The following is a 24,253-nucleotide window of genomic DNA, read 5'->3' on the forward strand; positions in this document are numbered from 1 at the left end:
TTAAAACAGTATATTAATTTGACAATGAGCTGTAAGTTTGTGCGTTTACTGCCACCAAGTGTCTACTTTTCAGTCTGTGTGGCATAAAATGAGCAAAACATCAATACAATATTTGTTTTACAATGTTGGTGCTTTTTGAGGTTAAGGTTGCATGCAACACTTAAAACATTGGTCACCAATTCATAAAAACAGTCAATGTTAGTGAAAAAAATAAGCCTCAAAAACATTTAACAAACTCAGGCATTTTAAACCGCAACAATCCCCCAAAAAAGCCTGCGAAATCCTGGGGGGACTGAACAATGGCTTTGAAAACACACTTGAGAACATTATATATATATATATATATATATATATATATATATATATATATATATATATATATATATATATATATATATATATATATATATATATATATATATATATATATATATATATATATATATATATATATATATATATATATATAGTATAGGAACACTGCTTCAAGGTTATAGCTAGACTAGAGCAAGTAAACAACAGCATCACATAGATTAGATTCTAGACTTGTGGACCAGGAGATAAACCTAAATCCAAATCACACACATGTCAAAGCCATGCCAAGCTAAAGCCATCTGGGAGGCTATTGCTGTTTTCTGGCTTCATCTGCAGGACTTTCTTCCCCCAAAAAGTCGCAATCGTTCTTTTGGTTGCAACATTGTTGACTACACACTCTACCCTCCCAGGCATGATGTCTCTCTGTCTATGTCTGTCTGTCATGTCGTGTCATGATGCTCCTTCCTGTTTGCCATAATCACTTCCTGTACACCCCCTGTGCTCTGGCCCCATTCTGGCTCCATCGGTGACCTTAAGTTCAAGGAAGTAAGTCCATTCGTCCAGCTCCGTCTTTCACGTTCAGTGTTTCGGAGTGTCTGAGCCTACGTGCATGCGGACGTAGCTGAGAGTGAAAGTTTGTTCAAGCAAGTTGGGGATGGGGCTGCAGGTGATGATTCCCTCAAGGTGTAACTAGGGGATCCTGTTTAGGTATATATTTGAGCACAAGGGCACGCAAAGGATCATGGTCATCAACAACTGCGGCCCCAACGACGACGCTGCATATTCTGTGTCCGCAGGAGAAGAGAAGTGCTCCACGGAGCTCTTGGTCAAAGGTACAGAAGACAAACATTAAATGGCTAAGACTCGTTGATTCTCTGTCCTTAAGCGCTGTGATCCTTTTTCCGAACCACAGAGTTGCCAGTTAAGATCGTTAAGGAACTTGAGCCCGTCAAGACCACTGTGAACGAGAGGATCGAGCTGGAGTGTGAGGTGACAGAGGAAGGTGCTCCGGTCAAATGGTAAAGAAAACATCAAGAACATAAAGATCTGTCAGCACTGGGGTTGTCACAATACCAGAATATCAGTAGTCCATACCGATATCTATGAATTTCCACGATTCTCTATATTTATTCTATACTACGATAAAACAAAACAAAAAATCCACATACTTTTAAATTCATTACTTTATTGAAAACTGTTTTCAATTGTCAAATATTTAACATCACTGCTTCAACAATAAATGTCAGTATGAGCTACCAAGCGGTGACTATATATTCTAAAAAGAACAGCAGTGTTCTATAACCTCCCAGTATATCAAAACAAACAACACTGTGCTTATAAATATGATCATAAATAACTAATAATAAACTATTTTACATTCTAAAAAGAACAGCAGTGGCGTGGAGACTTCAGGTAAATATAAAACAAACAATATTGTTATTAATATTATTTTAATATGGTGGCAGTGTGATGTCATCATGTCATTTATAATGAAATAGGCTAATTAAAAGGCTAACACATGTATTTCAATACAAATCTTTGCGTTTCTATTTGTTATAAGTACAGTATCAACATTGCATCATTTTCCCGTTAAATTTTTATTTTTTGCTATATTTTCCAATTTTTGCTGTTTTTTTGTTTATTTTTTACTACAGTGTGCCACGGGCCCATAAAAAAATAATTAAAGCAGTGGTGTTCAAAATGTTGCCAAACAACAGAAGAGTGTCTTTCAGCTGTGTTTTCTTAGCACTTATGGAAGTGATAAGGTTAAGTTGCACGCTTCTGGAGCTTTTCTGCATGTTGTGATAATGCACAGTCCCTGGGCTTGTGGTGGCGGATCTTCGCTCTCACTCGCACGGCAAATACTTTTATGACTGCTTGTATTTGATTAGCGAACAAATGCATAATACACCTCTATTTTACTTTAAATGAGTACATCTACTTGCTAAATATAACAACAAAGTGACTAAAATGCATCACAGATCATTTCTGCGACGTCTTATTCTCTGGCAAGGCAGGCGTGTTTTAATGTGTGTTGTGAAGCGGAGTTACGCCACACCTTCAGTTAAGCTTCACTCACACACTTCTATTATTCTATTCTATTATTTTTTATTTGTCAGGCTTCCACAAATATCTAAACATTGGGCAACATTGGATAATCTTTTAAAAGACAGCTGAAGTTGCCCACATACCGAGAATTGACATGGCTTTTTGAGGTAAAAGTAGGTATCGATGTAATTTTTTGCGTGTTGGTATCGATTTGGTATCGAAGTATCAATACTTTTGACAACCCTGGTCAGCACAAAGGTACGAAAATCTTATTCCTGCGCATCTCTAAGGATGAAGAACGGTGTTGAGATCTCAACAGGAGTTCGATCCAGATATCGAGTCAAGTGCGAGGGAACCAAACACTTCCTGGTGATTGATGACGCTTCCCTGGAAGACACCGGGACATACTCCATCATGGCTAGTGGTGGCACATCCGAGGCTCACATACAGGTTGACTGTATGTAACGCTGATGCTTCCCTCGCTGTTAGCATTGACTGTCTCTGTTCAGCTCTCTGAGATGAACTTGCTTCATTTAAACAGTGAAACCACTGAAGATCCACCAGGACCTGCAGGACATGAAGGTGTTGCTGGGTCAGCCTCTCAAGCTGCACTGTGAGATCTACCCGGGCAACGTCCCAGGCCAATGGTACAGGAATGGACAGCTAATCCAAGCCAATGACCGCATTAGCATCCTACACAAAAATAGGTATGACCTCATTGTTACACAAAAGCAACTGTCCATTACTGCTCTGTGGTACCAAAAATAGATTTGATTTTCAGGGATCACGAACTTTCAGTTGAAACGAGCTCCCTTCATGACGCTGGAGATTACACCTTTGTGCCTGAAGGCTACTCGCAGAGCCTATCTGCCAAGATTCAAGTCATCGGTACGTTCCTTTAAGTGTCGACAGTTAACAGAAGCTTGCATTTAATGTTGCTTGTTCGTTTTCGTCAGACCCTCCAAAGCTGCACCTGGATAGCCTGAACTTCCCAGAAAACACTGTGACAATTGTAGCAGGAAACAAACTTCGCTTAGAGATCCCCATGAGTGGAGAACCAGTTCCCAGGGTGGTGTGGATGAAGGGGGAAAGGGTCAGTGTCTAACTTTGCTCTGTTTTTTTTACCCATAAGTGACCTGTTTTCTGATGTTTTCATGTCAATTATGATTTTTTTCCAAATCTGACCCAAGCCTCTTTTGAATGTGAAAATAAATCAGACAAGTAGCCGATGAGACTGCAGTCTGAACGTTCAGGCCGCATTTATCCAACCTATACGTCATCGAAAAGTGACAAACGTCACAATTCTTCGCCAAAACAGACAAAGATAAATGCTGGACGAAGGAGCAGCATAGGCAAAAAGATGGTGTTTTAGAAAGGTTAAAATAGAGGAGGATTTACGTAATTATTCTAAACCAGTGGGCACGGGACATTAAAACAACGTTGAGAACTTGTTTAATTAGGTCCTGACATTGATCAACTCAAACATAACGTTGGAACAACATGGTTTTCGACAACGTTTAATCAATGTTGGGTTCTGACGTTGATATGACCATTGAATTTTGGTCATTTTCCAACATATATTTTCCAACACATATACAACGTTGAAATAACATGCTTTTTGACAACGTTAATTCAAGGTTAGGATGTGAAGTAGATTTAACCTTTTCAACAATGTGGATCCAACGTTGGACATCAACGTTGTCTCAATTTCCAAATACAACTATTTTGCAACGTTGTTTCATAATCAGTTTTAAAGGACATGTATGTGTAATCAATGTTGTATCAATGTCTTGTGCCTGCTGGGAAGGTTCAGCCTCAACAACCAAAAACAACAAGTGCGCCACAAACTACCATAGCTAAAATTCTTAATAAATGTTGACTCTATTTGTACAAAGTCCTTGAAATTGCAATAAATGTGCCAGGACTAGGGCAGCAGTTATCGATTATTTTAGTTATAGGGTATAATCAATCTACTTTCATTATTTTTGTTTAGAATAAATGCACATCATCAACATTGTAATTATGCTTTTGACATGTGTGCATTAAAAAAAACAAAAAAAACACCTCTATGCTGTTCGCGGCCACAGAGATCACGTCCGCCACGCACCACCGCTCTCATGTACACTCTACTGCAGCGGCAGTGCGAAACTATGTCAGCATATTTAAAATTCTAGGCATTCCAAGCGGTCTACATTTTGTGATTTTTTTAATTAAACAATTAATGAAAGCAACAGAATATAAATGAAAGCAACAGAATATAAGTCTAAGCTTTTTTCGAACTGATTTAATTGATTGATCGTTTTAGTCCTAGCCATGACTGACACCTACATGCCATGTTTACTTCTGTAAACACAGGGCGCCGCTTGCCATGTTTTGTGTGCATGCGCGTCAGTTTGCGGACGCACTAATTTTACATTAGAAATCCATAGAAGTCGTGCATTTTGCTCATATTTGACAAAAAAATCCCATGGGAGTTAAAACTGTATAAATCAATTCCCAAGATTGTCCCATCTAATTCCAAATAGGAAATATGGCACTTTTTCTCCAAAATGAAACCCTGAAATTAGAAACAGCAATAATGCTTCAAAATGTGTTTTAGGACTTATATTTTTAGGCCTGATATTTAACACAGTATTACAGTCTTTTAACATTTACAGTATGGATGCTAACTCATTTTATGCAAACCTATTGAAATAAAAAACAGACATAAATAGATTAAATGGACATTCAATGGATAAAAATATGACGTGTTTGCTATTTGTATTTAGGACAGAAGTTGATTAAGACATTTGATTTTAAAAAATTATACACTCTTAACTCTCTGGGGAATTTTCCGGTACTTAACTTGGCTAAAATTATTTCCTAGTGTATTGTTGATATTGGAAAGTATTTGAAATAGCACATGGAAAAAGCCTTTTAAGATCAAATAATTCCATTCGAAGTAGCGCAACCAAAGTTATGGCCAACATTGGAGCAAAAATTTACCTGAATGAAAGAAAACGTCCCCAATGTACCCTAAGAGTTAAATGATGTCCACACTCATCTGTCTCAGGTCATTCTTGAGTCGGGCAATCGTGTCCGAGCTGAAACGTTTGTTGACCAGACGAGTCTGACAATTGATATCGCAGAGCGAGAGGACACGGGAAACTACAACATAGTCCTCCAAAATGAGGCTGGTGAGGCCACAGCCAGCATCAAAATAAAAGTTGTAGGTAAGAGATCCCAGAACTTTATAAGTATTGCATGTTTTCCTTGGATCTCCAAAACTCTAAACAGCCTTGTTGCTCCTATAGACATCCCTGATGCCCCAGAACCTCCTTTGGTGCCTGTGGTTGGAGGTGATTGGTGCTCTATGACATGGGAAGCACCCAAATACGATGGCGCTTCACCAATTTTAGGTAAATATCGCAACCCACTTCACAGATGTAATTTTTGCAAACAAAAAGATGTAACTGTTTTTATCCATCACAGGCTACTTCATTGAGAGGAAAAAGAAACAGAGTTCACGATGGATGAGACTGAACTTTGACCTGATCAAGGAAACATCATTCGAGCTCAAGAAGATGATTGAAGGCGTGCCGTATGAAGTGCGGGTATTTGCAGTCAATGCTATCGGGGTGTCCAAGCCCAGTGAACCGTCCAAATCATTTACTCCTCTTGGTGAGCCGCCCAAATGATTATTTTAATATCCAACACTTCACATTGGCCCAGTCCCTCCATCGCTTGATTTCAAAACAATACTGTCACCAATATGTTTAGGTTGAATTGTACATGTATAGCCTGTCCTTAGAACCCCCAGTGACACAGCTGTTACCTCCTGCTTCGCCATTATCCAAAGCATTTTGACTAAGACCTCTGTTGGCTTTAGAAGATATTAAATATGTCGTTACAGTGACTGCCGTTAAACCTACTGCGGATTATAGTTTTAGGAGATTAAGTTTATGAGGAGGGTTCAGTAGGAGTTAAAATGATTCCGCAAAAAGAATAAACCGAGACCAATGGACACTTCCGACTTTCCCCACTAAGCCGTACCCCGTTGGTTACTGTTGTTTAGTCAAAGACGGCTGACAATCACTCGCCGGACTTTGAGACAAAATAAGCATATCTTTCCTTCCCGATGCTGTAAATTTATGGCAGCGATCACTTAAGAGGTCAAACTTCTTTACCCAAGGCTACAGTCATGAAATTTGGGTTTCGGAAGGCAGGAATCGCGACGCAGAAAAATCAGCCACAAGATACACCACACATTTAAAGTTCCCTGGAGAAAATAGAAGATCATTTATGCCATCATTGTTACTAACCGTAATCACCCTGATTAATAGAAGTTATGTAGAAAGCTTTACGTTCCACCACAAGCTACCTCTTAAACATTCATAAAAAAAACATACGTCTCTTCAGTCGGCCTGTAGCTACACACACAGGCCTACATGTCGTTCTCAATCAAAACAACTACTGGAGGTAAGTAAATTGTTTAAGCCTTTTTATTCATGGATGTAATGCTGGGATGGGATTTCCTGAACGTACGTTTTTCATTCAATTACTTAACTAATCTTCGAACAAACAGCTTGTTGATGTGCCTCACGTTTATCTCCCACAAGCTTTAATCCAATTAAGCCATTTCTCAAAGTTTGTCTTCTATTTTGGAAATGAACAGTTTTGCTCAGTTCAATCTCTCCGCATATGGTATATCCACATTACAAGTGCCTCTGCGCACCTAAGAAAACATTTTTTCTGATATAAAACAGCAATTCTGCTGATTTTATGGTCTTGTCTCAATGCTTATGCCTGATTGTTTGTAGGACAGCATGGTAGTAGTAGGAGGGCATTTGAATTCTCTGCAATCTGATTGGTTGAAATACTCCAAATGATTGACAGGCTGGAAGCGTGTATAGCAGAGCTATACAACTTGTGGCCTAGGGGGCCACATCTGGCCTAGAAATTACACCAGACCGGCTCATGAGTTCAGTTAAATAAACTTTGAAAAGGCTAACGTTTTTGCAGCCGATTGTTAAAAACACTATAGTGTTGTCATACAAGCGATCTTTGACTAGCTTTTTGCCGTAGGTCCTTAAAAAAACTGTCAATTCTCAGGAATATGCAAAATTAAATTAATAGTGAAGGGAGAAGTCCGGCCCACTGGTACTTCGTTCTCTGGAAATGTGGCCTCCAAATAATTTATTTGAATAGCCGTGGTGTATAAGATCTGTTCATTAGCAGTGAGACGCTATGCTCTTGTTTGTGGGTGGATCTTTTCCTGTCATAAAACATTTGACTCATAAGTAATAATTTGTGTCCTTTAAGCTGTTACCAGTGAGCCCACTATGCTGGTTGTGGATGACGTGACCGACACAACTGTGACGGTGAAGTGGCGTCCACCTGAAACCATCGGAGCTGCTGGCCTTGATGGATATGTAGTGGAGTACTGCCTTGAAGGAAGTAAGAAAACGCCGCAGAGAGTGACATAGCAATGCCCACCAACAGATTAGTCAAGGAATGACCTGGTAGTAAACCATCTTTGCATCTGGATTGTTCTTTGCCAACAGCTGATGAGTGGATAAAAGCTAACGACGAACTGATAGACAAGACCAGATACACCCTCACAGGACTGAAACCTGACTCCAAAATCTTAATTCGAGTCAAGGCCATCAATGCCGCTGGAGCCAGCGCTCCACGGACAACTCAGCATGCTGTTCTTGTCAAAGAGGTTATTGGTAAGTCAAACTCTAGAAGCCCCATTAAAATGGAAGTAAGTCATGAATCATATGGCATGCTTCTGTTCGCAGAACCGCCCAAGATCCGCGTCCCGCGACACCTGAAGCAAACTTACACCCGAAGAGTTGGAGAATCAGTCAACCTTGTGGTGCCATTTATGGTAAGGGACTTCTCAACGCCCTGACAATAATTGGAACATCGCTGGAGAGAAGTCATCTTATTGACACCCATGACAATGTCCCCAGGGAAAACCCAGGCCAAAGGTAACTTGGCTGAAGGACGGTCAACCCATAGATCCGACCCTCGTCAACATCCGCAACACAGACTCCGATAGCATCATCTTCATCCGTAAAGCCGAGCGCAGTCACTCTGGGAAGTATGAAATGACGGTGCAGGTAGAAAGCCACGTGGATTCAGCCGTAATGGACATACAAGTCATAGGTGAGGAAAGGAAACGTGAAAAGACATAATTTCCCAAGTGTCATTTTTCATTTTCGTATTTTTAGACCTCCCTGGGCCGCCCCAGAGTGTGATCATTGAGGAAGTATGGGGGGAAAATGTGGCTCTCAGCTGGACGCCACCAAAGGATAATGGCAACGCACCGATAACAGGTTACACCATTCAGAAGGCAGACAAGAAGACAATGGTAGATGTTTAAAACCCACTTGGTCATGTTAAATAAGTGTTGTACCAAGTACTGACATGTTTCGATCTTTTCATTAAGGAATGGTTCACATGCTTCGAGCACTACCATCGCAACTTTATCGCCATCATCGAACTGGTGGTTGGGAATGAGTACTACTTCAGGGTCTACTCAGAGAACATGTGTGGACTAAGCGAATCAGCCACCCAAACCAAGAAAACTGCCGTCATCGCCAAAGAAGGTATGACTCAAGACTATCCCCACATCTGCAGTCCCTTCCCATGGTTTCTTGTTTTTACCATTTCGGGCTTTTCGAGTTTTTCCTTGCCCGGATGTTGGTTCAGATCAGAGGATGTCGTTGTGGTTTGTGAAGCCCTTTGAGGCACTTGTGATTAAGGACTATATACTGTAAATGCGTTGTGGTTGATTATTGGACCTTGGCTTTCTGGGGCAATAAACAAGATTTAGTTTGTGGCCCCATTTTGGTCTTTAATATTGCTGGTGTAACACGTTAGGTGCTGACTGCAGTAATTAGAGATGGGTACCGAATCTACAATTTTTTTGGTTACTGACCGAATTACCCCGGTCTTACCGGGCACAGATTCACAAAAATCCAACAGTTCCATCTTAAGGTACCTGGATTGCGCATGACGTCACACCCGGTGGCACTGGGCGATCAAGCCAGCAGCACTGAGAGCGGACTTAGCCAAACAACCTCTAGCTAATGTTGCAATTTTCAATGCCAACAAATAAGTTGACTCAAAAAATGCTCAAACAGCACACATCTATAATATGTAACACATTTTCTACAATATAGCATCGCAATCTATACAACATCAAACTACCTTTAGCACGCTGACAGTGCGCTCTGCGGGGAGGCAAAGGACCATCACAACACCCGAGAGCATTCATGCGTCTGGAATGATCCGAACGCAAGAAAATACATGTTGCAAAAAGTTTTTTTCATATAAGACCTATGTTAATAATATTTTTCCTACATGAAAAACATAACAAAAAACATTAGCAGACACAAAAATTGTCCAGAAGTTATACAATCAAAAGGTGATATTGCTGAATAGACGACATGTCTACAATGTTCTATTTATGATAGTCCAAATATGTTGACACACACACACACATAGGACAAAATATTGTCAGTCTACCTGTTGTTGCAGCGCGATCCCCTCCTTTTTCAGAGCTATTTGTGTAACCGTGGCATTTTGCACAAAGATTTCAGACGTACTAAGTAAATATGCAAAATGGCACCCGCAGAACAGTTTCTGCATCGATAAATCACATTGTTCATGCTGGGTGAATATATTTGCATTTTCTCCTACCAGCATTGACACCATCCATCCATCCATCCATCCATTTTCTACCGCTTGTCCCTTTCGGGGTCGCGGGGTGTGCTGGAGCCTATCTCAGCTGCATTCGGGCAATAGGAAGACAGACACGCTAAATGGATTGTGCTCCTTATTTTGCTCACTTAAGAGACAATCTTCTGTGCACGAGTTTCGTAGATCAGCTCTGCGTGTGCTGTAAAGTTTGCACATGTTTTAATGCATGCAAACCTTTAGTAGATCACACCTTATACCTTTAAGGAAAAGTTTCAGTTACAATATACACTTAAATAGTATGGTCATTTTAGAAATACTGCCATGAATCTGTCAAGATGACAGCATTCAAAGCGATGCTAAATTAGCAATTATCTCTATGGGCTTTTGAATGGACGCAGCCGTGATACTGCTCAATCGAACCAAAACTATTATAAAGGTAATGTTGAGTCACTGCAGAGTAGAAGTTTAGCAGAGACAAAGTACAAACCCCAAAACCAGCGAAGTTTTTGAATTTGTCGTCCCCAAAGTAAGGACTGAACTTGGCAAGAAAGCATTTAGGTTTTCAGCACCAAAGGCTTAGAATAACCTACAATCGAATATTAAACTTCAAACCCTTGTTACATTGAATGAGTTTAAAGCTTCTGTGAAAGGACTGCAGTCTACCTTGTCTGTATGCACATGTGTTATGTGAGCAAGTTTTAATGTTGTAAATGTGATGTTTTATGTGTTGTTTACTGTTCTTAATGTAACCTTGCTGCTGCCCTCTTGGCCAGGTCTCCCTTGGAAAAGAGATCTTTGATCTCAATGGGATTTTTAACTGGTTAAATAAAGGCTAAATAAATAAATAAAAAAGTTGCCACGTTGTGTAAATCGTAAGTAAAAACAAAATATGATGATTTGCAAATCCTTTTCAACTTATATTCAATTGAATAGACTGCAAAGACAAGATACTTAACGTTCGAACTGGAAAACTTTGTTATTTTTTGCAAATATTAGCTCTTTTGGAATTTGATGCCTGCAACATGTTTAAAAAAAGCTGGCACAAGTGGCAAAAAAGACTGATAAAGTTGAAGAATGCTTATCAAAAACTTATTTGGAACATCCAACAGGTGAACAGGCTAATGGGGAACAGGTGAGTGCTACGATTGGGTATAAAAGCAGCTTCCATGAAATGCTCAGTCATTCACAAACAAGGATGGGGCGAGGGTCACCACTTTGTCAACAAATGCATGAGCAAATTGTCGCACAGTTTAAGAACAAGATTTCTCAATGAGCTATTGCAAGTGTGTAAAGGATATAACCACATGGGCTCAGGAACACTTCAGAAAACCACTGTCAGTAACTACAGTTTGTCGCTACATCTGTAAGTACAAGTTAAAACTCTACTATGCAAAGCCAAAGCCATTTATCAACAACACCCATAAATGCTGCCAGCTTCGCTGGGCCCGAGCTCATCTAAGATGGACTGATGCAAAGTGGAAAAGTGTTCTGCGGTTTGATGAGTCCACATTTCAAATTGTTTTTGGAATTTGTGGACGTCGTGTCCTCCGGAACAAAGAGGAAAAGAACCATCCGGATTGTTATAGGCGCAAGGATCAAAAGCCAGCATCTGTGATGGTATGGGGGTGTATTAGTGCCCTAGGCATGGGTACCTTACACTTCTGTGAAGGCACCATTAATGCTGAAAGGTACATACAGGTTTTGGAACAACATATGCTTATTTTAGCAAGACAATGCCAAGCCACGTGTTACAACAGCGCAGCTTCATAGTAAAAGAGTGCAGGTACTAGACTGGCCTGCCTGTAGTCCAGACCTGTCTCCCATTGAAAATGTGTGGCGCAATATGAAGCCTAAAATACTACAACGGAGACCCCGGACTGTTGAACAACATAAGCTGTACATGGGAAAGAATTCCACCTGAAAAGCTTCAAAAATTGGTCTCCTCAGTTCCCAAACGTTTACTGAGTGTTGTTAAAAGGAAAGGCCATGTAACACAGTGGTAAAAATGACCCTGTACCAACTTTTTTGCAGTGTGTTGCTGCCATTAAATTCTAAGTTAATGATTATTTGCAAAAAAAAATTTTTGTTTCTCAGTTCGAACATGAAATATCTTGTCTTTGCAGTCCATTCAATAGAATATAAGTTGAAAAGGATTTGCAAATCATTGTATTCTGTTTTTATTTACGAATTACACAACGTGCCAACTTCACTGGTTTCGGGGTTCGTATAATTGTGTCCATTCAGTCCATTAAACTAGAACAAGCAAACACCTGCACAGCATGACAACCACGTTTATGACCAGCTGCTGAAGTGACCCTAATCACCATAATCGTGTGGCCGCCCCTGGTCGTTGTGGCCCAAAACAACCGCATTGAGTGTTTATGCTCATCAAATCATCACAGACGCATTTCCCCACATGACATCCCTCTGTACCATGCACAAGCCCACTCACCTTTGTCCCTCTCCCTCCCCCACAGGCATGCAGATGAAAATTCCAGAGTACAACAACCGCGACTTCAACGAAGCGCCCCTGTTCACACAGCCGCTGATCACCACGTTAGCCGTCGCCGGCTACAACACCACTCTCAACTGCAGCGTGCGAGCTCACCCCAAGGTAGGCGGTAGACCCCATGTAAACCACCAATGATGAAACTAAGCCAGAGGTCTTCAACAGTTTCACAAGCCAAGAACTCCAAAACTGATGGAGAGATACTAATGGCACTCAGCATCAAGGGTTGGAATTGGGGGTTAAATCACCAAAAATGATTCCCGGGCACGACCACCGCTACTGCTCACTGCTCCCTTCACCTCCCAGGGGGTGATCAAGGGTGATGGGTCAAATGCAGAGAATAATTTTGCCACACCTATTATTGGTACTTTAACTTTAACTTTATTGTATATATATAATGGTGTTTTTAACTAGGGCTGGGCAGTAAAATGATATCAATACATAACGCGATTGACACGTAATTGATATCACTGAAAAATGTGTGTTCGATAAAACGTTGGATAATTTATTTTCTTCTTCGTTGGGAGAAATCGGATGTTGCTAAGCAAGGTTGGTTGCATGAACAAAGGCACTTGCTCTCTGGTAACCGAGCAACGTAGGAAGTGGTCACTGATCAGTGGGAGCCACACGCTAACAGCCAATCAGGTAACAGTATCAACTATCGGTTTGGTTGCGGCATCTCGCGGTTCATTCTCTGCGTGGAGTGAGAAGAGAAAGTCCAAATGAGTGCTGCAGAGAGCGAAGAAAGTGTGGATAAAACAGGAACTGACTGCGGTCAGTTTTGTGGTCTGTAAAAAGATGCAAGGCGCTCATCCCTGCACCAAGACTGGTAATACCCTTTAGAGCACAGCCGTAACTTCCCGGCACTAAACTTGCAGAAGATAGTTCTTCTCACTATTCTCTATGTTTACATTTTCACACTATTTTGTTACACTTTCCTAAGCATTTATTTTATATTCCTTATTTTTGCACCTTCATTTTAAGAGTTTATTGTTAAGTGTTCAAAGTGATTTAAAAATTTTGTTCACATTTTACATGTTTTCTATGGATGAGTGGACATTTCCTTTCCTTTCTGCTTTGGTAGCTGAGAGTATTTTAATCAGTGGAAGGTTACATTTTAAATAACATGTTTACATTTTATACATTTTTCTCCTGGTTCATATTTTTAATAGTTCATAAAAATATCAATAATTATCGATATCGACTGATAAAAACACTTAAATGGTGATAGTTAGTTTTCAGCCATATCCCCAGCCCTATTTTAAACTAAACTGGTCCAATTTGAGTCTGATTCTTGGGGTGACAATTCGATTCAAAATTGGTTCTCCATTCAAACCAACTTTCGCAATATATTGTTTAGTGCATATAAATTCAAATTAAACCTCTTCAAAACAGGTTACAAAGCTCATCCTGGCTGCTGACGTATGACGTATACCCGCAGTGAGTAAGAGTGGAGATGGTTTGAAAACAAAAAAAAAGCTTTATAAAAATAGATTTTTGAAAACCATAAATCGATTTAGAATCAAAATTTGAAAAAATAAAAATTTGAATGTGATTCAGTTTTTCCCGGTACCTTTAGTACTTAGCAATACAAATATACTCAAAAACTAGGGCAAGGGTGTCAAACTCCTTTTCATTTAGGGCCACTCGCAGTTATGGCCGCCCTCAGAGGGCTGCTTCTAACACTGAATAATACAGGAATATAAACATAGCAATGATTCGCAAACTGTGTGGTGTGCGGGCTCCATCTACGGGTATGCCAACGAATCACTAAATTAAATATTCAAACACAGTGTTACCGTTCAAATTGTGTGTAATGTTACAGGAGCCAAAAATATTGAATATACTTGTTAAATAAAACCCGTCTTGTTTTTAATGCATACTTAACCCTACTACGCAACTGTATTTTGATGTTGGTCATTATGGTGGCAATTGGAGAGCCAAATGTTGCCTGTGGTGATACTTAGTGTAAACTTTGAGAACCACTGGATTCATCTTGTGATATTGTTACACAATTGACAATGCATTTGGTTCTTATTAGAGATGTCCGATAATGGCTTTTTTGCTGATATCCGATATTCCGATATTGTCCAACTCTTAATTACCGATTCCGATATCAACCGATACCAATATATACAGTCGTGGAATTAACACATTATTATGCCTAATTTTGTTGTGATGTCCCGCTGGACGTATTAAACAATGTAACAAGGTTTTCCAAAATAAATCAAATTAAGTTATGGAAAAAAATGCCAACATGGCACTGTCATATTTATTATTGAAGTCACGAAGTGCATTATTTTTTTTTAACATGCCTCAAAACAGCAGCTTGGAATTTGGGACATGCTCTCCCTGAGAGAGCATGAGGAGGTTGAGGTGGGCGGGATTGGGGGGAGGGGGGGGGGGTTGAGGTGGTGGTGGTGGGGGGAGGGGTTAGCGGGGGTGTATATTGTAGCGTCCTGGAAGAGTTATTGCTGCAAGGGGTTCTGGGTATTTGTTCTGTTGTGTTTATGTTGTGTTACGGTGCGGATGTTCTCCTGAAAAGTGTTTGTCATTCTTGTTTGATGTGGGTTCACAGTGTAGCGCATATTTGTAACAGTGTTAAAGTTGTTTATATGGCCACCCTCAGTGTGACCTGTATGGCTTGCATTCACTTGTGTGTGTGAAAAGCCGTAGATATTATGTGACTGGGCCGGCACGCAAAGGCAGTGCCTTTAAGGTTAATTGGCGCTCTGTACTTCCTCCTACGTCCGTGTACACAGCGGCGTTTTAAAAAGTCATAAATTTGACTTTTTGAAACCGATACCGATAATTTTGAAACCGATACCGATAATTTCCAATATTACATTTTAAAGCATTTATCGGCTGATGATATCGGCAGTCCGATATTATCGGACATCCCTAGTTATTATATATTTTTACGTACAGTAAATGTAAAAAAAATTGTAGATTTTACGGTAAAAAACTGGCAGCTCAGTTGCCATGTCGTTGCTTTTTACAACCTTTTACTGTAAATGGAGAAATGGTGACACTTTTTTTTTACGGTAAAATTCTGGCAACTGAGCTGCAAGTTGTTGTTTTTTACCATAAAATGTAATTTTCACTGTATACAAATTGATAAATGACTTGCTTGAAATAATTAATTAAGATGATTATATTACATCCGGAGAAGCTTTCCTCTTCATTCACCTTAGCCTTGGCCAGGAGGACTTGATATCATCAGATGGTATCCAGCGGTCATTGGGTGTTTCGACCCTGAACCATAACACCCTACCGCTGGTGGGCCTGCAGTGGTGGCCAAGTAACTGCCTATCTCCTCCTCCTGGCTTCCAGCTCATCTCGTCTCTCCTGCTCCATAACCAGCAAGAGACTCTCTCTGCTGCCTCCCCCATCCTTCGAGCTGCTGTCTTTCTCTCCTTCCCTGTTATTCCCAAGGCTGTGAGCATTCTCCATACCGACTGGGCAGGGAATCCTCTGCAGCCGACCTCGACCGGGAACAGCCATGCCTGCCATCCTTTTCCCCTGCAGTCATTCAAAAGGTCCTGGTATTTGGCACTTTTCCTTTTGAAGGCTTGGTCGCACCCTTCTTCCCATGGGACTGTGAGTTCTATGAGAAAGATCTTCTTTGCCTCTTCAGACCACAGCACCACATCCGGTCTCAGGGTTGTCTGGACAACCTGGGGGAACTGAAGCCTTCCTCCCAGGTCTACCTTCATGTCCCAAGAACGGGCTATTTGCAATAGGCTCTTCCTTGATGTTGCTGTGGTTGGTGGCTTTTCTCCCTCCCTCACAAACTGGATTGATCTTGTTCTCCCTTGTGGTTGCCGTTTCTTGCATCTCTGCTGCTCCAGGGTGTTAGCCAGTGTCATGAGCACCTTGTCATGACGCCATCTGTATCTCCCTTGGGTGAGTGCTGTTTTACACCCTGACAGGATGTGCGCCATGGTACCCTTCTGTCCGCAGAGCTTGCATAGTGGATCCTCTCTCATGCCCCGTCTGTGCAAGTTTGTTGGAGTTGGGAGAGTGTCGTACACTGATCTCAGCAAGAAAGAGATGCGGAATGGTTCCAGCTTTCATAGATCTTCCCACGTGATCTTTCTCTTAGGGAGGTCCCATTTGGTCCAGGCTCCCTGGGACGCTAGTTCCACTGCTCTTGATTTCCGACCTTCCTCTTCTAGGTTTCGTACTTCCTCCTGGATCATAGCTCTTCTTTCCCTGGGTTCTGCCTTACTCCACTGTTGGACATGGGAAGTTCCAAGACCTTGTCTTCCTGTGCATGGCGTTCCTATGATGTCACGTAGCCTCAACATGCTCTCAGCTTGTGCAACAGATGTGTCAGCTGCCCACTTGCGTCCTGATCTTGTAGTGACGCCTGCGTGTCTGACTTGTTCGTCCTGGGAGTCTCTGTATGTCATTAAGACTCTGCAGATATTTAAGTATTTATTTTATTTTTATTTAGATATATACATATTACTTGCATTATTAGATAAAGATTAAGTATATGCAATTGCATGCAGTACTGTACAAGTCCTTTTACTGTCAAAATGGAATAGTTGAATATATTTAGTAAAAAAATTATTAAGTATATTATTAACGCATATTATTTTTTGCGGGCTGTATAAAATGAAGTGGCCCGCCATATCTGGCCCCCGGGCTTTGAGTTTGACACCTGTGTACCAGAGTATAGCGCCACTAATCGTTAGCTGGCAACTAGGGCATTAATTGCTATCTGACAGCTCAGGTTGCTAATCCTTAAGTGGCAACTAGCTTGCTTAAATGCTAACAGTGCAATAAATGTTCATAACATGGTCGCTACTGCCTAGTTTCTCTTATTCCTATTTTTACTGTTATATTTGTATTCTTATTGTTGCTTTTTATTTTTATTCTCATTGTAATATTTTTAATTGTATTTCCATTTATCCATTTATCCATTTATCCATTTATCCATTATCCATTTATTATTTTCCATTATCTCCATTATTTGATTTTTACTTTTTAAATTAGATCTCAATTCTGTACACTGCTGCTGGAATTGTAATTTTCCTGAGGTAACTCTCCTGAAGGAATCAATAAAGTACTATCTATCTATCTAACATGAATATAATGACATTCATTATTTATTCATGTTTTTTATTTCAAAGCTGCAAGGTACAGTGAGTAGGTTGGCCATGTCGCTGTGTTAGATCAAAGTATCTAAAGACTTTTACATTTGTGCAGAATCGCATGGGGAATATAAAACAGTATCTTTTTTTCAAAAAGTCTAGACAAGCAAACATTGAGCGAGCCCCTGTTGAAGACCTCAGACCTAAGTGGTGACAGTAGTTGTTAGAAATGTTGCTGATGTTTCGCGTGTCCGCCTGCAGCCCAAAGTGAGCTGGATGAAGAACAAGATCATCATCAACGACGACCCGCGCTACCGCATGTTCAGCAACCAAGGAGTGTGCACTCTGGAGATCAGAAAGCCCAGCCCTTACGATGGCGGCATGTACACATGCAAGGCCATCAACGACTTGGGAGAGGCCACGGTGGAGTGTAAGCTGGAGGTCAAAGGTCAGTGGGCACCTGGATGAGGCGACTGTACTAGTCTGGCACTTCATTTGTGGTTTTGGCTTTACTAAGCTCCTCATGTAAGTTAGAACATACAATGTGAGTAATAATTGATGGCAGTGATTCTCAAACTGTTACCACGTACGCCCAAGAATCACTTCATTAAATATTCAAACACAGTGTTACTGTTCAAACTGTGTGTAAATATTCAATATACTTGTTAAATAAAACCTCTGCCTTGATTTTAATTCATCCTTAGGCCTACTACGCTACTGTATTTTAATGTTGGTCATTATGGTGGTACTTGGAGAGCTAAGGGTTTTCTGAGGTGGTACTTGGTGAGAAAAGTTTGAGAGCCACTCATTTATGGAAGGGACTATAGCTTTGGGGGCAACTTCAAATGTGGTGCCAGTGTTTGTCATGAGTGTTGTGGAAAATGCAAAAGGGCTGGCGTGTAAGGACATGTAAGTACTGTATCTGCTCTTCTTTGTCACAGTGATTGTCAGTAGTACATTAATATCCATTTTTGTAATATTTACTTCTGACCCATACATACTAGGGGTGGAACGGTTCACAAAATCCATGGTTTGGACCTTTTTAACGGTTTTGTGAAAATATTTTCGCTTCAGTGTACATTGCTGTTGTTTTTTAACGCCCCTAGAATACCATATATTCCGAAAAGTACCATTCATCAGTTATCGTTTTTACAAAAATATCTAATAAATTAAAACTTGAAAATGGCTCCTAAATCTCTGACCTTTGCTTTAAATTAAAAAATCCTTACATTTATTGATACACTAAATCACTAAATCGGAAGCCATTGTTGGGCCGTAAGCGCCTCCATAGGGCCACCAAAACATATATTTTCATCTGCGGTCCATATTGGCTGCAGTGGCACTCAGTTGTAATACACTTTTCCACCCCTTGTGGCAGTAATGACTATATCAAACAAAGAAGTCTGCAACTAAAGTCATAGAGTTTTTTCAGCGCAAAAATTATCCATCCATCCATCCATCCATCCATCCATTTTCTTCCGCTTATCTTTCCACCACTTGTGGCAGTAATGAGTATATCAAACCAAAAGTCTGCAGCTAAAGTCATAGAGAAGTTTTTTCAGCGCTAAAATTATGACTAAAGAAAAAAAAAAGCTGTATTTTCATATGCACTTTCATTTTATTGACAGTGTAATTAAAAACATAGTTTTGATTATCAATTTAGTTTATTTATTTTAGCACAACATAATTGTATGAAAATGTATTTTTCATCAGTTATTTATGAGTCCCTTTTTAGGCAGTATATTTGGTTAGTAATTATTTTTCTAATCAGCTTAAGGTTTATGTGTTAAAGAAATAATAATCTTTGTGATTAACACATGCTTTCATATCCTTTGACAAGTTTGTAAACTGTAAGTAGGTTAGATATAATTATTGAATTAAAATCAAGAGTAAGTCTATTAATTCAGTGTTAATATTTGAGTGGGCCTCTTTAAAGTGGAAAAGTTGGGCCCTGAGATGAAAAAGGTTAAGAACCCCTGGTCTAGATAATAATATGTATTGAATATTATTTGGTGTAAATTTTGTGCAAATTGTGTTACAATAACTTTTATAACCCGTTTTTTGAGTGTGTCTGCAAAACGTTCCATTGTGTACGTGTTCCCAGATTGCAAATGAGACCACGCCCCACCATCTCCAAAAGTATCATAATTTATTTTTTGAAAATGCACACTGTTTGAATATATACCCGGAAGTCGTCAACGCTATTTTTTATACCAGACACACTTAAAAATATATATTTTATAAACATTATATAGATTCACCCGATCACAACATTAAGTACACCTTCACACTCGCTGATCGATTCAGACTCAGCAGGAGCTCCTCCACCTATCCTACTTTTTAACAACATTTATCATTTAGAAAAGACTAAATTCATCATAGGTCCCCTCTTAATGTAAGAGTCATCGCAGACAAGGATGCATCAGTTAATTTTTGGTGCCTAAACTTTAGTATTAGTAGCTGTTAAGTTATCATTAACTTAGTTAGCAATGAAGATGTCATCCAGACTGATTACAGTCGTCCCCCGTTTATCGTGGTTATTTGCTTCCAGGCTTGACAATTTTAAACACAATTTCGGGAAGTACTATTATTATTGCCATTGAGCATAAAAACTGAACAAGAAAAAAAAGAGAGCATAAAAAAAGTTTACAACCTCCTAAATACGTTGTGTTTTTTTTAAAAACATAATTAGAGCTCTTTAAAAATTAAATAACAGTCATATAGTCATTTTACACTCGTTTCACCCAATATACTACTGTTGATTACAGTACTCTGATCCTCCAAACATCATTGCTATGGTAATCACCCGGCCACTACAACATGGCCCCGACTTAAAAATACTTAATCAATTTTGGGTAATTCCTCTAAGTTAGAACTGGGTTTCCATGTGCTGAAACCATCAGCATAAGTTCTGCATTAATTTTGTCAACTTGACAGTCGCAGCTATGATTATTACTCGTGTTGTTAGCATTCAATGTGTTAGCATTGCCATTCCACATCGCTTACACCAAATCTATATTATTGATGTCAAAGATGAAGTGCATCTTGAAACAATAGTTCATCTCCACTTTCCCTGGACAGATGATAACAGCTGACAGCAGTCTTGTTAGCACCGAATCAAATGCTACATACGTCCCTCTGATATGACTTTTGACATCAGTCGCGTCAAAGTCTTAACGATTTGGAGACGTGTTATTGATGAGGCAGGAGTTGAAATCTCGCTTGGTAAATACTTTCATCGTTTGCCACAACATAATGATAGAAAATAAGACAAATACAGCACTTGAAAACATCTAATTTGGGGGAAAAAACATTCAGAATATGCTTTAAAAAAGTTCCGTATGATGCGAATTCTGTACTTTTTTTAGGAACGTTCGGTTGCAGCCTCGACACAACCGGCTGCAGATTTATCACCGGCTCAAAAAAACAATCATTCAAGCAGCACTCAAGGCGGACTCAACCAAACTCCCGCTAAGTAATGCTGCAATTTTCAACACCAAGAGAGCAAGTATGCTTAGTAGAAAATCCCGGAAACGTAAAGCAAACGGTTACACTCTTAAATGCGCTAGCTTGATGGTAATGTACAATTGAATTTGCCATTGACAGGCTGTTAGCATTAACGATTTTACATGGCGATTTTCCGAATATGTACAGTGTAAACACTTTGTATGGCGCAACATGACACATTGAGCTTCCTGGAAAAAGCTTCTGCCAAGTTTGACAACATACCATAGATAGCCTATACAGTGCTGCCATCTACTGTCTTGGAAGTGCAACCGCATTGCAAATGCGACTCAACTGTTATAAGAAAACAAGATATAACAACTGGACAGCATAGTTATCATAATCAGCTCATTTTGAAATGTTACATTAACAACATATTTTAATAGCAAACAATTAACATTTACTAACACACACAAAAGCAATCCATCAATCAATCAAATGTTGATTGATTTTGATTGAAAGGGCTGAACAAACCACAACAATATCCCCTGATCCGAAACCTGCATCTGGGCAAAGAAAAACTCCAAACACCGCCCCCCCCCCCCCCCCCAAAAAAAAATGGTACAGATGAGTACCAGTCTTGATTCCCAAGGACCAGGAATTGGTACCTTGTCGGTTCAAATGTGAAGCGAGATATGGTAACACACACGAAAAAAAACATATTTCAAACAACACAAGGTTGTCAGGTCAACCGAACGATTCAGAATAGTTTTTCCTTAACCGTTCCACCCCTAATACTGTACATACTACACCGTATTCAAGTGTGTGAATGGGACCCCTGATCAACAAGCTAACTCACTTTCTCACAGTGAAACATGTTAGTATTAGCAATTTAAACAAGCTAATGTTAATACAAGTGTTTTAGTCACTTGTCCATCCCCACAACCTCCAAAGGTCTACCATCTTTTCCATCCTTACTACTTTGACAAGTTGCAAGGTTTTTTTTTACCAGTTAACTCCTTCATTTAAAGAGTTCAGTAATCACTTAACGATATTCCCTGGTGCACACATATAACCCCGCGTAAACTTTTGTGTTAACCCCTCTTCTCTTCTCTCTCCCCCAGTCCACACTCAAGAATCATGAATATGTTTGTTCTCATATAAGGTAAGCTTTCATATGGATTTGGCATATGAAGCTTATGTCATTCATTATGCATCCCTCAGTCCGCCTGCTTTTTTAACGTTTTGAGTTGGGTGGGAGCGCAAGGACGTAGCGGAACAACGCCAGCCTTTAATGTGGCAGGATGTGCATGAAGCCTCATAGGTGGACTACTTTATGTTGGGTGTTTTCTCTGGTTGCCATATTGTGACTCCTCAGTGTTTTGTGCAGCGACATGAGGTGAGTACAACGTTTTAGTGCTACCTTTTAGGGCTTTTTAGGGTTTCTACTCTGTGCCTGTTAAGTATTTGTGCAAAGCGGCTATGTGTGCAATGTTTTACCATGAAATACGCTTTTCTTGCAAGCCTCGGCCGACGCAAGTTGTGTCCCAGTTCTGTCCTACTTTGTTTCAGGTGTTTTACAACTGTGTACAAAACAACTAACATTTTCACTTTCTACACTGGTTTTCAAACGGAGAAATAAACTATAAAATATCAAAACTAGGGCGGTCAAACGTAAAACAAAAAAAACCCAGACATGATAAATCACAAAAGACTGTAGAGCGATTAAAAAAAAAAAAAAATACAATTAATTCATTATGATCTGTACGTACATTGTGTACCCCTACATGTGTTTCCTATGTGATATGATTGTTCATTTTGAAGGTCCGCGGTTGGAAATATGAGATTTCTTTTTTATAAAATTGCATTGTGTTGTTGATCGCAACGTTGTTAGGATAAGATACAAACATAAAGTATACCCTCTTTTTCTTAAGAACTCTTTCGGCCTTACTGACTCCCATAAAATTACTATTTTCCAACGGACTGCAATCCTGGTATACGTATAACTATGAGTTTCTACGAACGCCAAATGAATCAAATTTTTCTTGATTTAAAAAACAAGAAAATATAGTTTTGCCTTAATTGCGCCCCTTAACCACCAGATGGTGCAGGAAAACCCTTCTCAGAGCTTTGATGAGCGTAAATGAGTTAAACTGCCATTAAACTGCTAAAATACAATGAAAATAATCTTAGGAAGTTATATATTCATCCATTTTCTACCGCTTGTCCCCTTCGGGGTCGCGGGGGTGCTGGAGCCCATCCCAGCTGCACACCCTTGTCCACGCAGTGCCAACACAGATAGACAGACAAGCATTCATCGTGGCTATATATGGCTATATGTAATACAGTGGAACCTTCATTTACAAACCTAATTAGTAATGAACGGGTTTGTAGATCGAAAAGTTTGTATAGTGAAGCACATTTCTCCATCAGAAACAATGGGTTCCATCCATATTTTAGTGAAGGTTTGTACAATTTGAACACAAAATAAAGTGCTGTACAGTACTGTATATCAAACATACATAAGGGGGTGATGGATAAACTTTCTCTTTATTAACAAGCTAAACTGTGCTGTATACTGTGCGCTGCTCTGCCAAGACGTGCACACGCACATAAGGCACTATGGTGCCCTCACAAACGATCAGAAATCACAAAAATCCTTAACTTTAACAACCATATTGCTACAATAATAAACATTTTAAAAAGTAGAGGCGCTGAGGAGAAAGCAGGAGACAGAGAGAGAAGGAAATGGGCGTTAAAAAGACACGCCGCTGAACGAGTGGTAGTGTCTTTTCCTCCGCTGTGAAATAAGCCTGTTCTGGTACATTTTTAACAATTAAAACTTGCTGTGGTACGAAGCCTGCTTTATCAATTATTCCATACTTGTGAGCACCATTATTGTACTGCTCGCAATTTTTTTATTTATTTATTTTTTTTAACTCCACAGCGATTCCCTCCTTTCTACACTGGTCTGTTGAGTTTTTTTAGACTCATACTGAGTTAGCAAAATGGACAAAACTTGTCGAAAGGTGAAAAAGCAGACGCGCTGAAGCACTGAGTAGTGATTAGTACTGCAAAGCGAGGAGGGCGAGGCCTCCCCAAAAATACAGCGCCTTGATTTTTGCCTGCAGGCGGCACATTT

At 39.8% G+C, this 24,253-nt stretch overlaps 1 protein-coding gene across 6 annotated transcripts in view; it reads left to right on the forward strand.

The window, feature by feature from the left end:
* The window catches only part of mybpc1 (myosin binding protein C1), a 57,191-nt gene that overhangs the window by 31,727 nt on the left and 1,211 nt on the right, over window positions 1-24,253 (forward strand). For 5 of the 6 annotated variants that reach the window (XM_062064788.1, XM_062064789.1, XM_062064792.1 and 2 more), the window contains 17 exons: window positions 1,024-1,148; window positions 1,229-1,334; window positions 2,655-2,821; window positions 2,906-3,071; window positions 3,146-3,252; window positions 3,321-3,457; window positions 5,417-5,576; window positions 5,658-5,762; window positions 5,836-6,024; window positions 7,666-7,800; window positions 7,908-8,075; window positions 8,148-8,236; window positions 8,322-8,517; window positions 8,583-8,722; window positions 8,801-8,960; window positions 12,534-12,670; window positions 17,929-18,115. In XM_062064788.1, the coding sequence (XP_061920772.1) occupies window positions 1,024-1,148; window positions 1,229-1,334; window positions 2,655-2,821; window positions 2,906-3,071; window positions 3,146-3,252; window positions 3,321-3,457; window positions 5,417-5,576; window positions 5,658-5,762; window positions 5,836-6,024; window positions 7,666-7,800; window positions 7,908-8,075; window positions 8,148-8,236; window positions 8,322-8,517; window positions 8,583-8,722; window positions 8,801-8,960; window positions 12,534-12,670; window positions 17,929-18,115 (2,474 nt within the window). Of the gene's footprint in view, window positions 1-1,023; window positions 1,149-1,228; window positions 1,335-2,654; window positions 2,822-2,905; window positions 3,072-3,145; window positions 3,253-3,320; window positions 3,458-5,416; window positions 5,577-5,657; window positions 5,763-5,835; window positions 6,025-7,665; window positions 7,801-7,907; window positions 8,076-8,147; window positions 8,237-8,321; window positions 8,518-8,582; window positions 8,723-8,800; window positions 8,961-12,533; window positions 12,671-17,928; window positions 18,116-22,235; window positions 22,277-24,253 lie in introns of all 6 variants that reach the window. The other variant, XM_062064791.1, reaches the window with a different exon arrangement.

This window comes from Entelurus aequoreus, linkage group LG12, assembly GCF_033978785.1.
Source record: "Entelurus aequoreus isolate RoL-2023_Sb linkage group LG12, RoL_Eaeq_v1.1, whole genome shotgun sequence".
NCBI lineage: Eukaryota > Metazoa > Chordata > Actinopteri > Syngnathiformes > Syngnathidae > Entelurus > Entelurus aequoreus.